General features: G+C 58.3%; 1 protein-coding gene across 2 annotated transcripts; it reads left to right on the top strand.

The window, feature by feature from the left end:
• Positions 1-276: 276 nt before the first annotated feature.
• SLC22A11 (solute carrier family 22 member 11) lies at positions 277-15,424 on the top strand. 2 transcript variants are annotated; one of them, XM_036101112.2, is made up of 10 exons: positions 277-678; positions 2,005-2,108; positions 5,053-5,207; positions 5,316-5,484; positions 6,969-7,092; positions 7,846-7,967; positions 10,334-10,548; positions 11,659-11,767; positions 12,168-12,374; positions 13,814-15,424. In XM_036101112.2, exons 1-10 carry the CDS (start codon positions 277-279, stop codon positions 13,875-13,877), a joined length of 1,671 nt encoding a protein of 556 aa, XP_035957005.2. In that variant the 3' UTR covers positions 13,878-15,424. The 2 variants fall into 2 exon arrangements, with proteins under 2 accessions (XP_035957005.2, XP_077915264.1); XM_078059138.1 differs by lacking the exons at positions 10,334-10,548; positions 11,659-11,767.
• Positions 15,425-16,095: the final 671 nt, after the last annotated feature.

Genomic DNA, 16,095 nt, shown 5'->3' with positions numbered 1-16,095 from the left:
CTTTGTCCCTGATATCCCCTCTCCAGAGGGGTGGGGCACCCAAGCGTCATTCCCAGAAACAGGGTAAGGAGGAGTTTCTTCAAAGCACCTGGGGCATCTCAGGACTGACTCGACCAGTTGCTAGCCCGCGCCCGCACTCCCAACCCAGCTGCAGGCTAGCGAGGGCAGAAGGTCCGATGGCCCAGGGTTCCGGCACTTGCTAGTGGTTCAGCAGCCGGACACTCACGGGCTCCCTGACCTTTGGGAAGGCCGCCCTGGCCGCCCACGGCTCTGTCCATGGCATTCGCCGAGCTCCTGGAACGAGCAGGGGGAGTGGGCCTCTTCCAGGCCCTGCAGGTCTTCACTCTCCTCCTTCCCTCCATGTTGGTGCCCTCCCAACTGCTGATGGAGAACTTCTCGGCCGCCGTGCCCAGCCACCGATGCTGGGTACCCCTCCTGGACAACAGCACTGCCCAGGCCAGTGTCCCCGGGGCCCTGGGCCCCAAGGACCTCCTGACCGTCTCCATCCCCCCGGGCCCCAACCATGAGCCCCACCAGTGTCGCCGCTTCCGCCAACCACAGTGGCAGCTCCTGGACCCCAACGCCACGGCCACCAACTGGAGCGAGGCTGCCACAGAGCCGTGCATGGACGGCTGGGTCTACGACCGCAGCACCTTCACCTCCACCATCGTGGCCAAGGTAAGGGCCTCCCCCCGCCAACCCCCGGCTCTCTTACCTGGCCTCCCAGTGATGGCCACCCGCCCATGCCTGGAAGGATCGCACCGTTTCCGCCGGCGCTACTGAATGAGATGCTACTCCCTCAACACATATTTACTCACTGCTTATGAAGGCCCAGACCCTGATCTGAGGCCGGGGTCCCAGGATAAGCAAGGGAGCCTTTGAGGAGCTCCTGTTCCGCTGGCAGCTCCAGAATGGGTCAACATTTAACCCCGCCCCAACAGGAGAGTGGCAGGCACCACGTTCCAGAGGCTTTCCCCATAATCTCACTCCGATCTCACGAGGGGGGGTCTTGTTGTTGTCTGCATCTGGTAAGGAACAAAACAGAAGCACAGTGAGGGAAATAAGTTGCCCAGGACCCACGGCTCCAACACTCCAGCGCCCGGCTCAGCCCAGACCGCCAGGAGCCGGAAGATGGGTCTCCATCACATCCTGTCCTGCTGCTACGAAGGAGAAAAGCAGGTCCTGTGAGCAAGGAGGAGAGGCAGGTGGGGAAGGCCTCTCTGGAGGTGAGACCTGGATTAGGAGACAAGGTCACGTGAAGGTGCGGAGAGAGCCCAGTGGGAACAGAAGTCCAGGTCTGGGGTGTTGAAGGAGCAGAAGGAGGCCTAGTGTGTCTGGGCACAAGGGGTCGGGGGCCGGCACAATGCAAAGAAGGTGGGTGAGGTGCACTTTCTTCAAGTGCAAAAGTCACTGGAGGCTTTGGGGCAAGGAAGTGAGGTGATCTGCTTTGCAATTTCCAGTTATCATTTTGCCTTGTGGGGACAGGGGGCTCCTGCTTCCGCGGGCCTGGCGAGAGAGGCAGAAATGGAACGAAGCTGTCAGGTCTTGGTGGAGGGCTGCCTGGTGGGGGGTGTTCAGGTCATGGATGCCCAGACCCGGGCAGGAGGCACTCAAAAATTATGGTGGCACGTGCTCAGCACTCTCTGCTCATCCCGGCAGCCCTGTGAGGGAAGCAGCTGCAGGGCCCCCCTCCTGGGTGAGAAACCGGGCTCAGCAGGTACAGGAACCACCCCTGGGCTCACCCACAGCGAGCGATCCACAGAGTTAGAATGCCAGCCTGTGGTTCAGTCCCCGCGCTCCGCTGCCCACCTCCGTCCACTCGGAGTGGCCGAGTCCCATGTGTGCCACGCAGCTAGCTGGGAGGACAGAGCTGAACCCCCCCCCCGCCCCAGCCCAGCACACCCCTTCCACCTCTGTCGCCTGGCCTGAGGGACCCCCCAGGACTCAGGCTGACCAGGGTCCGCATCCCCTGAGCCCAGCCACCGTGCCCGCCCTCTCTTCCAGTGGGACCTAGTGTGTGACTACCAGGGCCTGAAGCCCCTGGGCCAGTCCATCTACATGGCCGGCGTCCTGCTGGGGTCCATCTCCTGGGGCCTCCTCTCTGACCGGTGAGTATCTCCTCTCCCCCTCGACTCCTCCTCGACAGAACGAGCGCCATGGGGACAGAAGTACAGAAATGGCCCATGAATGTCCCCAGGGAGCAGTAACGGCCTAGAAGCCCACACCAGCTTAGGCCACTCTGTGCGAGATCCCCTCAAACACCGCGCTCTCTCCTTTGGTGACACCAACCGTCCAGAGCACCTGTATGCGGGGCGCTGTCCAGCCCCTGCCCTCAGGGAGCCCATAGTCTTCTGCGGAGAAATAGACCCCTCTTTCTTCTTCGTCGTCATCGTCTCTTCTTCATTTTTTAAAAAAGACTTTATTTATTTGTTTGTTTATTTATTTATTTATTTATTTCAGAGAGAGAGAGAGCATGCGAATGAGCATGGGGGGGTGGGGCAGAGGCAGAGGGAGAAGCAGGCTCCCCACCGAGCAGGGAGCCCGATGTGGGGCTCGATCCCAAGACCCCGGGATCCTGACCTGAGCCGAAGGCAGACGCTTAACTGCTTTAACCGCTTAACCGACAGATCCTCCCAGGCGCCCCCCACCCCTCTTTCTTCTAACTCCAAGTACACGGCACACTGTGAAGTCGAAATCCTCCTCCCCCTCCTCTGGCCCCTCCCCTTCCGTCTCCTGCTCCGCCTTGTGAGGCGGTGCCCCGCCCCCAGCCCTGTCCCTTCTCTGGGCCGGCTGCCCACCCCCGCTGCTCGAGGCCCTACCACCGGGCGCCAGTGACGCCTGCGTTACGCCCACTCGGCTGGTAGAGCCAGCTGCCTGCTTGGAGCTCGCACGTGGAGGAGCATTTGCCTCTCATTTGCCGCGGCCAACGCTGGACTCCTGACCCTCCAGCGCCAGCCCAGCCCCTCCGCACCAGACTCCATCCGGGAAAACGGCCCCCCCGGCCCATGGCACACACCCAACCCTGGAGCCAGCCCTGTTCTCCCACCCTCACCCCTAGATCCGGCCCCACGCCCCTCTCCTCCATTCCGTCCCCTTGCCCAAGCCACCTGCCTCTCTTGCCCGGGCAGGCCCTGGCCCCCTCGAGGGTCTCTTGCCCCCATTCCGCGTGACTTCAAAAACCTATAGGTGGATCTGGTTGATGCCAGCCTGAAGTCCTCCAGGCCCACCACACTGAGGACAGTTCCTGCCCCCCACCCCGTCCCCCTCCACCTCTGCTTGGCACTTGGCTTCTCTCCCACAGCCATGCCGGCCCCTCCTGGGGCACCCGCATCCCGGCTGCAGAGCTCCGAGGTGGCCGGTGGCCGAGCCTCGCTCCGAAGGTTCTCCCTGTGGCCTCTTTGTGCCCAGCACGCAGGCCTCAACCCCAGGCGGCCTCGTCCTGGCCACGCCTTCTTTCCTTCCTCACTGCACCTACTCTGACAGTACTCGGTCGCTCACTCCTTGCTCACCTGCTGCGTGCGTCCCCACGAGACGTAGCTCCAAGAAGGCAGGGGCGTGGCGTCCCCAGCCTCCAGCACGCAGCACGCACTCAGTCATTATTTAGTGAATGCGCGAACGGCTTCCCGACTTTCTCCTGACCGTGAGGGCTCAGGGGTCTGACCCTGGGTTCCCATCCCCACCTCCCTTTCCCTCGTCCCCAGAAGGCGGGTATGTTGTTTCTCTGTGCCTCCATTTCTTCCTGTACGTGGGGACCTGGCTCTATCCATGGGGTTGTTGTGGGTTAACCACAGACAGAGCTCGGGCCAGGGCCTGACACGGGGCGGGCTCCTCGTGCTGTGGTTCTGCTACCTTCGTCATCTGTGGGCCTTATTTAATCCTGAGCGTGGTGGGGGGCCCTGAGCAGCGGGGAAGGACGTGGTCCAGGTGGCACTTTCCAAAGACAGCTGCCGTGCGGCTCTGGCTCACTCCCCAGGGGCCGTCCACACCGGGAGCCAAATCGCCGTGGGTCCGCAGCTTACCCGGGGAGCCTGGCATCAGGGTCTGGTGTCAGCGTCCAGACCTCGCCCTGGGTCTGGGCCAAATGTCCTTGTTCCTGGGCACTGCTCAGACAGGCGGGCCAAGCGTCGCCCACATCTCTCCCATTGGACCAATGCATGCTTTAGCTAAATGCGGGCCATGGTTTGGGCTAAGCTAGCCTCGGGGCCGTGGCGGCACGGTGGGTGTGCAGGTGGACCGCTGAGGGCCCGACACCGGTTGTCTCCCGGGAGCTCCAGTCCCAGTGCGCAGACCGGCAGGGAGCTGGCCGGTTTGCCCAAGGCCACGTGCGCTCAGCCTCCCGGCCGCACCGCCCCCTTGCTCTGCATCATGGTTTTCACAACTCTGAGGCTGTCATCATGCACACCCCCATTGCACAGACGGGGAACGGTGGCTCAGAGACTTTGAGTCCTGTGCCCAGGGTCACCCAGGCAGGACAGAGCTGGGCTCAAACCCAGGCTTCTGATGCCAAAGCCCATCTTTGTTCAGTTTTTATTTAAATTCCAGTTAGTTAACATGCATTGTAATATGAATTTCAGGTGTACAATACAGTGATTCAACCATAGCCCATTCTTTTTCTTTTAAGATTTTATTTATTTGAGAGAGAGCGAGTGAGAGAGAGAGCACAAGCCGGGGAGAGAGGCAGAGGGAGAGGGAGAAGCAAGCTCCCCGCTGAGCAGGGAGCCCGATGCGGGGCTCAGTCCCAGGACCCCGGGATCATGACCTGAGCTGAAGGCAGACGCTTAACCGACTGAGCCACCCAGGCGCCCCAACCAAAGCCCCTTCTTGACCCTGCGGTGCCGCTGGCCCTGAGATCGAGGCGTCTGCCCTTTTTATAAGAAGCACACTTGGAGCGTGCTCCTGGGAGATCCGGGGGGTGGCGTATGGTGCTGCCTGCCCTCAGGTGCCCCAGCAGGTGCCGCACCCCCTCGAGCCCTCCTTTCCCCTGGAGCCCCTGCCTCCAGGCCCAAGTCCCCAGGGCCCCTCTCCAGGCCCCACAGTGCTCGTCCCCCACAGGTTCGGGCGGAAGCCGGCGCTGAGCTGGTGCTCCCTGCAGGTGGCTTTAGCCAACACCAGCACCGTCTTTGCTTCCAATTTCCTCATCTACTGTGGCCTCCGGTTCCTGAGCGCTTTTGGAGTGGCCGGCATCATCATGACCCCGGTGACGCTCAGTGAGTCCCTCCCTCGGCTGCGCCTGCCATGGTGGCGGTTGGGGGGGGGATGGGGCCCGAGGCCACCGCTCAGCCCTTACCTGCCTGTCTGCATGCATCACCTTTCAGTGGTGGAGTGGACCACAACCCGCAGGAGGGCCGTCACCATAACAATGCTGGGATGCTCCTATAGCCTGGGCCAGATGACCCTGGGGGCCTTGGCCTTCACCCTGCGGGACTGGCGGGCTCTCCAGGTGGCCGTGTCGATGCCCTTCTTTGCCATCTTCCTGATCTCCTGGTGGGTACAGTGTGGGGCCTTTGCTCTTGGGGAGGACGTCACTTGCTAGGAGGGAGATTTTGGGGGCCAGGGTGCCCCTCACCCTCACCACCCTGGCCGGCCGTGGATCCCGAGACGCTGAGAGCCACGTAGGGCAATGATGTGTGTGGGGCCCCTGCTCAGGAGAGACATCTTGGGGGTTCAGAGTTCCGGGGTGGGCGTTTTAGCCAGACGTCTGAGGCTCCCACCCGTCCCGCTGGCTCTCGGGCCTTCCCCTCCTCGGCACTAGCTGCCCCCCACCTGCTAGCCCCTTCCTTCACATCACTTGCCCACCCCCCACCCATGGGCTCCTGAGTCAGTGAGGACTGGCGTTGGATATGAAAAGATACCATCATCACGATTATTTGGGGTGCTGCAACACTCCCTGAGGTCTGGAAACACGTGGTTGGGTGAGGGACAGGGGACCAGACCCAAATTCATGACCCTGTAAGTTCTTTCATGTCCATGAACCAGGGTTGGGAGGACCTGCGCCCCGTTAAGTCTACTGTGGGGTATAGAGAGTAGCAAGGACTCATTCATTCCTTCTCAAGTATTTACTGCCCCATGCCAGACGCGGTTTCAGGTCCCGGGGGCACATCAGCAAAGAAAACAGATCAAAAGCCACTGACCACGTGGAGTTTTATCGATAACAACAGGATCAGTAAGCGAGGAGGAAGACATCCCATAATCACACTTATTAGGCTGCTCTAGTCACCCTGGTTGGGTGCGTCCCAGGTGCTGTTGGTCATCCCAGATGTGTATTCACTTCTTCTAACGAGGAAGATGATAGGATGACCACCATTTTCAGAGGAGGGACTGAGGCCCAGAGAGGTTCAGTGACTCGTGCAGGCCACACAGCCGGTAAGTGCCAGAGGCAGGATTTGAACCCAGGCAGGCTGGGTCTTTGAACCACTAGGGCAGGTGGCCTCCGGAAGGACGCAAACAGAGCTGAGCCCCTCCGGGCTGGGAAAATGCCAGTCCTCTCACCGAGGAGATGCCTCTCCCTGCTATCTGCCCCGAGGCTGGGAAGAAGCAGGCTACTTTTATAAAACCACTCAGTTCTGGCTGGGGATGTGTTTAGCGTGTGCGTGCGTGCATGTGTGCGTGCGTGAGTGTGTGTGTGAAATTCAGCATGATGTGAGCTGTCACAGAAATGGGCTCAGCATCACCATAGGCTCAGGCAGCTGTGCACGGGCCATGCGCGAGCCCCCCGCAGCCGGGAAGCCAGATGGGGTGGTGCGGGGGAAAGAGGGCGGCCAGGCGTTGGGACTCAGCTTTACTCGGTACCGAGGGAGGCTGCCAGTCTCGCATCCCGGCCCCAGCCGTGCGGAGGGGAGAGCAGTTGCCGTCTCTCTCCCCCTGCTGCTGGGGGAGCAGCTGCCCACGTCCCCCTCCTGACCTGACGAGGAGGGCCCTGGACACGAGAAGAGCGCAGGGGCCCGGGCAAGCGCCTGCGTCTTTAACAGGTGGCTGCCGGAGTCTGCCCGATGGCTGATTATTGTGGGCAAACCGGAACAAGCGCTCCAGGAGCTCAAAAAGGTGGCCAGGATCAATGGCCACAAGGAAGCCACAAAGTCACTGACCGTCGAGGTGAGATGCCCCTGTTTGTGACCCAGAGTGTGGGACGTGGCAGGGAGAGGACAGCCACTGATGTCTTGTCACCAGCTTCACCGCTACCCACCCGATAACAGCTGTGACAACCCCCAGCTTGCTTGTGGGCGGCTTCCACCCACGTGCATTGCAAGCTCACCTCGTAGGACTTCTCGGTGTGTTTGGGGGAAACTGCATGTGCTTCTCTGAAGGTGATTATTTCAAGGAAGTAGGTGTGGGAGGATGTGCAGCAAGAAACAAAACACAGCCTGGGGGTGGGAGGATCAGGGAAGGCTTCCAGGAGGAGGTGAGCCGACCAAGACTGAGCTGAGCACGGGGCAGGCGGGGCCCAGAGGGGCAGGAAGAGTCTGGATGGCACTTGGGTGCAGTGGGGAGCCCGTGTGGCTGGGGTAGGAGGCGTACCCTGAGGCCAGCCATGAGGGGCAAGGAGGGGTGGTCGGGTTTGTGTAGGAACTGCCGAGAGCTGGGACACAAGCCTGGCTCCCTGGCTCAGAGTAGGGGGGCCAGGTCGGCAGAAGAGAGCTCTGTCAGGGGGCCAGAGAGAGATCTTTCTTTCTGTCTCCATCCCCGCCCCCACCCCAAGGCTCTCCAGTTTCCAGAAGCCAAGGCCAGGCTCCTCGCATCACTCTGCCCACCTGGACACCATTCCCTGGCACGGGGGCGGAGCGGGGCCCATGCCACCCTCCCCTCCCCCCCCCGCCCCGCACTCACTGTGTCCGCCTCTCCCCGCAGGTGCTCATGACCAGCATGCAGGAGGAGGAGGAGGGGGCCTCTATGAAGGCCTGCAGGTCGGTGCTGGACCTGTTTCTCATGCCCGTGCTCCGCTGGAGAAGCTGCAGCATGTTCCTGGTGAGGTATGCCACCCAGCTCATCCCTCCCAGAGCCAGGCCTGAGGAGGGAAGCGGCCCAGCCCGACGGGATGGGATCAGTGGAGGCCGGCGGCCAGTGCCCAGGGCCCAGGGCAATGGGAGAATTCACCCAAGGCCGAACAAAAGACATAGAAGTTTATCGAATTCACTGTAAGAGAGCAGAGAGACTGTCTGCCAGGAGACAGTGGGAGGGGGCTGTAGTTATAGGGGAGGGGGAGGAGGTAGGGGAACATGTGGAATGTTCCTTTTTTGGTCTGATTGGTCAGTGAGGGCTTACGGCTGTTTTGAGGTGGGTCCCTGGTGGGCCTGTTTGCAGGATGGTCGCTGTGGGCCCTTCTGCCTTACTGGGGCTTCCAATGCCCAAGCCTGTTGCCTAAAAGCGGCCTCTACTGTGTCCGGGGTGGGAGTGAGGAGTGGCTCCTGCACGGCCTCAGGAAGCACGTTTCTGGCCGGACAGGCAGTTCCCCCAGGAGGCAGGAGTCCCGGCCGGCACTGGGGAGGGGCTGGGAGGTTCATGCGGGAAGCCAGCTGGAGGGCAGGGACAGGGGCACGCTGAAGCCCAGGCTGGACACGGAGCCTATGTCCCTAGAGATGGGGGACCGGAAGTGGCTGGAGAGGGCCACTGGCCCACTTAGGCCAAGTTCATCTACACCCCCACTTTACAGAGGGGACAGCAGGGCCCAGTGGGGCAGGTAACTTGCCCAAGACGACGGAACAGGCATCTGAACCGTGCCTGAGCTACCTCCTTGCCCGCTGCCACCCAGCAGGCCCCGCAGTGAGCATGGACTCCCCAGCAGGCCCCGTCTTGGCACCCACGGCCACCTGGGACCAGGAGAAGGCCCCTTAATAAAACAAATTCAGTTCCAGTGACTTGCAGAGAGCACACTGAGAAGTGAGGGTCAGGTTTGATGGAGACTTATCTTGAAATAAAACTAAAGATTAGAAAAACGTTTATTTTATGCTATATTTAACCACATATGGGTTCCAATGGCAAATATTTGCTACACCTTAGGGAATGGATCAAATGCTTTTATTTTTTTTTTCCCCCCGGCTTAAGTTTTTTTTCTGACAAATGAGAAGTAGCGCCTGGTGCCAGGACTGTCCAGGACCATTCTTTCAAAACCTTCAAGGCTTCCTCAGTGCTCCCAGGGGCCGCTCTGCATCCTTTGTTATTCAAATCACAGGCTGGGAAGCGGCTAACCTGGTGGGTTTCTCGGCTTCCGCCGTTAACCCCTTCGGTACCGGCCCTAGAGCCTCAGCGTCAGCTACTTGGAGCCAGAGCTGAGCCCCTCCCCCACGGGGCTTCCACAAACTTCGGGAACCACGGGGGCCTGCAGCTTTAGTCAGCAGCTGGTGTCAGCTGGTGTCAGCTGCCTTGCTGGGCGCAGTGCTCAGGTGCGGCCCAAGGGGAGTGTCCGTGAAGCAGGGATGGGGACCGATTTGAAAAGCGGTAGGGGGTAATTTCACACCGCAGTCACTGCTGGATCCAAATTCAATCTCCAAACTGCGGAAATCCAGCTACTGTTAAGTTCAGCTTCGCCTACTCAGGAGCCTGGGCGGTCTGTGGCAGGGCGGTCTGTCCCATGTCCACCCCCTACCCCTCCAGACTTGGGGTGGAGGTCAGTAAGCAGGAAGTTCATTGGCGAGGGCTCTTGGGATCCCTGCCTGGGGACGGGGATGGGGAGGCTAGGGGAGGGGAAGGGAGGGGAGGGGAACAATCAGATGGGGCAGGGGAGCAGTCCCGGTGGTACTGCCACAACAAGGCCCCCTGCAAGCCCACGGAGGGCCCAAGGAGCTGGGGTGGCCCTTCTGAACCGTCCCTCTGGCCTGTGTCATGGGATGTCCTCCCCAACTGAGAGGCAGCACTCCCAGAGGCTGGGAAAATAAGACTTGCCCTCCTGAAAGAAGGACAACACAGCCCACCTCCTTCTACTCTGAATCCCATCTTTCAAGATAAAGAAACTGGCACCCAGGAAAGGGCAGAGACTCGCCCACGTTCAGGGCTAGTAGAGTCATGGTTCTAGCAGTGACTGGAAACAAAGCGAGAGAGTGCCTGGGCCAGACCTGAAGCTCAGCTTGACCCACACAGCCCGTCAGCCCAGGGACTTAAGTGTCCCCACTGGCTGGTGGCCAGGGAGCCTGGGAGGTGACTGCCTGAGGCGGAATGAATGAAGCTTGGCCTTTCTCTCCTGGGCCAGCCCCACTCTTGAGAGATGTGTCAGGCATCCGACAGACAGGTTTTTCGGGGTCCGGTAGTGACCCGCTCAGGATGGCCTGGGCCCTCTGGGGACAGCTCAGGTGTGTGCCCTCTCCTCTGGGGCAGGGATCCGATTTCTGGCTTTGCCCTGCAGCTTCTCCCAAATGATCTCCTACTACGGGCTGGTCCTCGACCTGCAAAACCTGGGGAGTGACATCTTCCTCCTCCAGGTCCTCTTCGGAGCTGTGGACTTACTGGGCCGGGCCACCACCACTTTCTTGTTCAGCTTCTTGGGCCACCGCACGACCCTGGCCAGCTTCCAGATCATGGCTGGCCTCTCCATCCTGGCCAACATACTGGTCCCACAAGGTGAGGCGGGGTGGACTGAGTGGGCTGAGCTGCTGACAGTCTGGGGCACTGGCTTCCCTGCCTGCCCCCCCGCCCGCCCCCCCCCCCCGCCTGCTGCACTCGGCTCCTGGGGTCCTTCCCCTCCCTTGCCCCCCCACCCCAGCACCCCTGCGGCCCTGTGTGCAGGATGTGCCCAAGCCTACACCTGCCACATCAGCTCAGGCATCCAATCCCCCCACCGGCCCCCCCACCCATCCCCCTGAGGCGACTGAGGTTCAGAGAGGTGGAGTTGGGTGCCGCAGGTCACTCAGCTAGCCAGTGACAGGGCCAGGGCTGGGACCAGACTTCAAGCCCGAGGCTGGTCCTGAGGTGGGAGGAGGGGCTGGGGAAGCTGTGAGACACTTTAGTTGCTTGAAGTGAGGCGGGAACACCAAGCCTGGGGCACTGGGGTGTGCAGATTGCTGGCCAGGGCTCCCATCTTACTCTTTTCTTTCTGAATGAGACTTTAATGCCCTGGAAACCCTCTCAAGTCTCCTTTTATGGCTCAAGGCAAGGGGGGCTGGTGGAGGGGCGGGGACCCCGAGTTCTGAGCTGATAGCAAAGCCAGGAGGGAGGCAGAGGGGTGGTCTCCCAAACAAGCTGCAAGAGGCAGTGCTCGGGGAAAACTTGCAAAGACAAGTGTGTTGACAGTTTTTGAGACTCTTCATTACAACATGTGGGAGGGAAAGCTGAGGCTGAGTGTGGCTTCCTAGCTAGGGCTCCCCGCAAAAGCCAGTGTTCCCACAGGCAGACGGAAGGCAGCGAGGACCTGCCATGACCCTCTCCTTCATGGAAGAAGCACACCCAGGTCCCAAAGAGCTTTGGCACGGTGACACTGTAAGGAGCAGGCCCCGAGAGCCATCCTCAGCTGCCCCCGGTCACCCGCCCCGGACCTGGCTGGGTTCTGGCGCTGCCCCCCCACCCCTCCGCCCAGCCCACCAACTGTGATGTCAGGCTGCCCCTGCAGCCCTGGGCGGCCTGGCACCGAGTCAGCACTGTGGGGCACCTGGGAGCAGTCAAGGAAGCCCTGCGCTCCGGGCTCACTGGGGACCCCTCGGGCAGAGCCCACTGTCACCCTCTTCCTCTGCCCAGATTTGCAGACCCTGCGCTTGGTCTTCGCCGTGCTGGGAAAAGGATGCTTTGGCATAAGCTTAACCTCTATCTCTGTCTACAAGCCCGAACTCTACCCAACTGCGCTGCGGTAGGCTGGGCTGCACGCTGCACCCAGGAGGGGTGGCCAGACCCAGGGCGCGCGAGAAAGGGACGTCCCTGGGAAGGCCAGTGGGGAGGGCAAAGAGGGGCTGGGTATGCAGGAACAACACAGCCGACCAGGGAGAATGGGGTGGGTCCTAGAGAGTCCATGAAGGACTCTGGATTGGATGTTCTCAGGAAGGAGAGGGCCCCTCTGGGTGGGAAAATCTAGGTGGGCTCCATGGAGGAGGTAGTGTTAGGAAAGACTTTGAGGATTGCAGCTCCATCACCCAGCTTTCCCTCCCCTGGCACATCCTGACCCAGCCAAATGCCTCCCCCTCCCCCAGTAAAGCCCCCTTCTTGAAAGTAGCATTGATGACCAGGGTCTGGACCCTCCCCTCCACCCCCAGGATGACAGCAGATGGCTTCCTGCAGTCGGCAGGTCGTCTGGGGGCTGTGACGGGGCCCCTAATCAGGATGACTCGCCCGGCCGTGCCCCTGCTGGCCCCCGTCTCCTACGGTGTCATCCCCATCGCTTCCAGCCTCATCCTCCTGCTCTTCCTCCCGGAGACCAAGGGGCTTCCACTTCCTGACACCATCCAGGACCTGGAGAGCCAGTGAGTGATCCTTGGTCACCCTGGGAGTAGGGCTGGGCTTCCAGGAGTAGCTGGGCAGGGCTGCAGATGTGGGGGCAGGCCTCCCCTCAGCCCCGGGACGGGACGGGAGAGCCCAAGGGTCAGGGAGACATGCTAGACGAAGAGGCCAGAGCTGGGCTGCGCTTGTCATCGACATGGTACCAGCAGCTTGAGTGTGCCGAGAGCTGACCGCATCCCCGGTGCCTCGGGGCAGCAAGCCGGTGAGCATCAAGGCTTTGCGTCTGAGACCACGTAATCATTGCAACAACACAGCCAGGAAGAGACTATTTCCATCGCTGTTTACCAGAGGCTCAGAGAGATGAAGGGATGATTCAAGGTCTCACAGGTAGAAGGCCATCGTCCCTTAGGCAGTGAAATGTAGAGGCTCTGAGCCCGGCTCTGCAGCCAGACTGCCTAGGACTGAATCCCTACGCCCTGGGCACGCACTGACCTCTCTTCCCAAACTCGCCCAAGAGGATGGAGCCAGCCCTGACCGCCCTAGTTCAATCTTCCCCCAGGAATCCCAGGCCCAGACAGATCAACAGCTCAGTTTCTGGAACACATCATGCTACCCTCATGCCATCCTTTGAGAGAACAGAAATGAGGGAACATTCCTCAAGTTTATTTTATGGCCCGAATCACCATGATGCTTCTGCTTTCTCATTTATAAAATGGGGGTTAAAACAAAACAAAACAAAACCCAGCCGAGCTCAAAGAGCTGTTTTCGAGTTGAAGTTATTATATTAAAGCACTGAGGATAGTGCCTGGCCCACAGCACGGGCCCCAGGAGTGTGGCTGCTGTGTCCTGGGTAAGGGTAGTCATGGGGCGTCAACAGGCTGAGCAGGAACCATCCATGCTAATGGATGGGGGTGCCTGGGTGGCTCAGTTGGTTGAGCATCCCACTCTTGACTTCGGCTCCAGTCATGATCTCAGGGTCCTGGGATTGAGCCCTGCATCGGGCTCCACGCTCAGCAGGGGAGTCTGCTTGTCCCTCTCCCTCTGCTCCTCTCTCTCTCTCCCAAATAAATAAATAAAATCTTTAAAAAGAGAGTAATATTAACAGCTGGTGCTCAGAGGGCCCTTCCTGCTTCAATAGAGCATCTTATTTAATTCAAACAACCCCACAAAGAGCTGTTATGTTCAATTTCACTGCCAAAGAAATGAAGACACAGAGAGGTCATGTAACTTGCCTAAGGACACTCAGCTAAGAAGCAGGGAAGGTGGGACTTAACTTACTCTTTCACTTTTTTGAGCACCTACTATGTTTCGGGCACTGTCTTATGCTTTGGGGGACATGGTGGAAAATCAAAGCCTAATCTCATGGAGTTTACGTGCTCATAAGACTTGACCCCCAGTTCCACCCTCCGAGCTCTTCAGCTGTCTCACCACACACCACCGCTCTGTCTTTTGATTACTCTAGGAAATCGGCAGCAGCCAAGGGCAAGCAGCAAGAGGTGGTCATTACAGAGAGTACCTGGTTCTAGCAATTCTGCCTGCGAGGAGCCCCTTTGGCTGAAGATCCCCATGAAAGGACTTGCCTCCTCTCCAGTGGAGGGAGGAAGCAATCTGGAGAACCTTGAGGGCCTATAGCATGGCTGATGCTGGGGCAGCTGGGCTGAGGGGTGGCATTGAGGCTGAAGGCTGCTTTCCCCGCTCACCTCTCTTCCCCCCACCTCAGCCCTGCAGAGGCCTGGCCCCGTCGACTAGATGGGTTCTGTCCCCTCCCCGCCAGGCTCCCATCTTCACACCTTCACTCAAAACTCCTGACTCACTTCACTGAACCGGAAGCTGCAGGTTTCTCACCTCCAAGCTACCAGAGTGGATCCTAGGACAAAAAGGGAAGGATCTGGACAGACCTGAGTCCCAACCCCTCCCCCACCATTTGCAGAGTCCTCCTCTGTAAAATGGAAATGATTATGGAATCTACCTCCCCGGGGAAGGGGTCCGGGGGTGACAGGTTAACAGATCTTAGCACAGACCAGAGTCCAACACATAGAACCTTCTAGCGGAGCTGCCAGCCTCAGGTGTTCAGGTTGTGCTCTGCCTGAGGCAGCAGCTGATGCAGGACACGTTGGGCTACGTGCAGGAACAGCGGGAACCACCAGGGCCTGTGGGAGGCAGGCTTTGTAGCACCAAGAGGGCAGAGTGATCCCTGGTTCCCAAGGGAGGATGTGATTGATGAGTCTGAGGAATCCCACCCGTTACCAGGGAACTGAGGCCCCCTGCTCAGGAATAACAGGAATGGCCCCTGGTTGCTTGACAATAAGTGTTGTTTGCTACGGGACCCTATCCACAGGAGCAGGTGGGGCAGGACTTGCAGTTCGACCATTTGAGACCCTCCTGGTTTCCCTACATGTCAAGGCAGCACATCACACTGGGCCTTAGTTTGAGGCCTTACATCACAGGGGCACCCTTTGGTTGTCTATCTCAAGGGGTTACCTTTGCCTAATTCACACAAAGACCTTCCCTGTGCTGGCAGCAGCCCATGCTGCTAAAACTGTGGGATCACTGAGGCTGACCACCTACTTTAGAGGTAAGAAAATTAAAACTCAGAGAGGTGGAGTGACATGCTTGGAGTCCCATGGCTGAGCCCTGGCCAGGAGGCCGGGCTCCCAGTCCAGAGCTCTTTCCAGCACACCAGACTCCTCACCCTCACCTCCAGACCTCCAGGCCTGACATCTGCAGCCCTGTCACAGAGTTACCCCCACACCCTTCCCTGGAGAGCCAGACCCTCTAGACAACTGCCCACTCTCCTTGGATGACTCGGAAGCCTCAAGCCGTAGGTTTCCCATCCCAGGCATCCCCATTTCCCTCTGTCAAATCCAATGCACACCAGGCCAATCAAACACAATTCAAATCAAATCCTCTATCTGCTTAAAACCCTCTGGTGGCTCAAGATAAAGACCACGCTTCCCCCACCAATAGGCTTCCATGGTTCTCTAGCCTTGCTTCACATGTAATAAATGTTTAAAAATTCAAATCATATAAAGTATGTTCTTGGATCCTCATGGAGAGAAATTAGAAATCAGTAGTGGAGAGGTATTTGGAAAACTCCTTCACACTAAACAACACACTTCTAAATAACCCTGGGCCAAAGAATTCATCACAAGGAAATTAGAAAATATTTTGAATTGAATGAAAATTTTTAAAAATGGCACATCAAAATTTGTGGGATGAAGCTAGAGAAGTGGTTCAAGGAGAAATTAATATCATTAAGTGATTACATTAGAAAGGAAGAAAGTCTCAAATCCAATATCTCAGCTTTCACCTTTAGAAATTAGAAAAAGAGGTCATTTAAACTAAAGTAAGTAAAAGAAAGGAAATAATAAACAGAAATCAGAAAAATAGAAAATGATCAAGAAAATCAGTGAAACTTGAGGCTGGTTCTTTGAGAAGTCAATAAAATTTATAAATCTCTAGATGTACTGATGAGGAAAAAAAAGAAAAGAAAAGACACACATTACCAATATCAGGAGTAAAAGAAGAAGCATCACTACCAATCCTACAGATATTAAAAAAATAAGGAAATATTATGAGCAACATTTTGCCAATGAATTTGACAACTTAGATGAAATTAACAAATTTCCTGAAGGATATGAACTAGCAAAGCTTGCTTAAGAAGAAATAGATAACATTATTAGCCCTATATCTGTGAAAGAAATTGAAGTTGTGGGTTAAAACCTTCCCACAGAGGAAATTCCA

The sequence above is a fragment of the Halichoerus grypus genome, chromosome 11, assembly GCF_964656455.1.
Source record: "Halichoerus grypus chromosome 11, mHalGry1.hap1.1, whole genome shotgun sequence".
Classification (NCBI taxonomy): domain Eukaryota; kingdom Metazoa; phylum Chordata; class Mammalia; order Carnivora; family Phocidae; genus Halichoerus; species Halichoerus grypus.
Note: the sequence above shows the minus strand (reverse complement) of the source record. Positions and strands in the feature narration are given on the sequence as shown.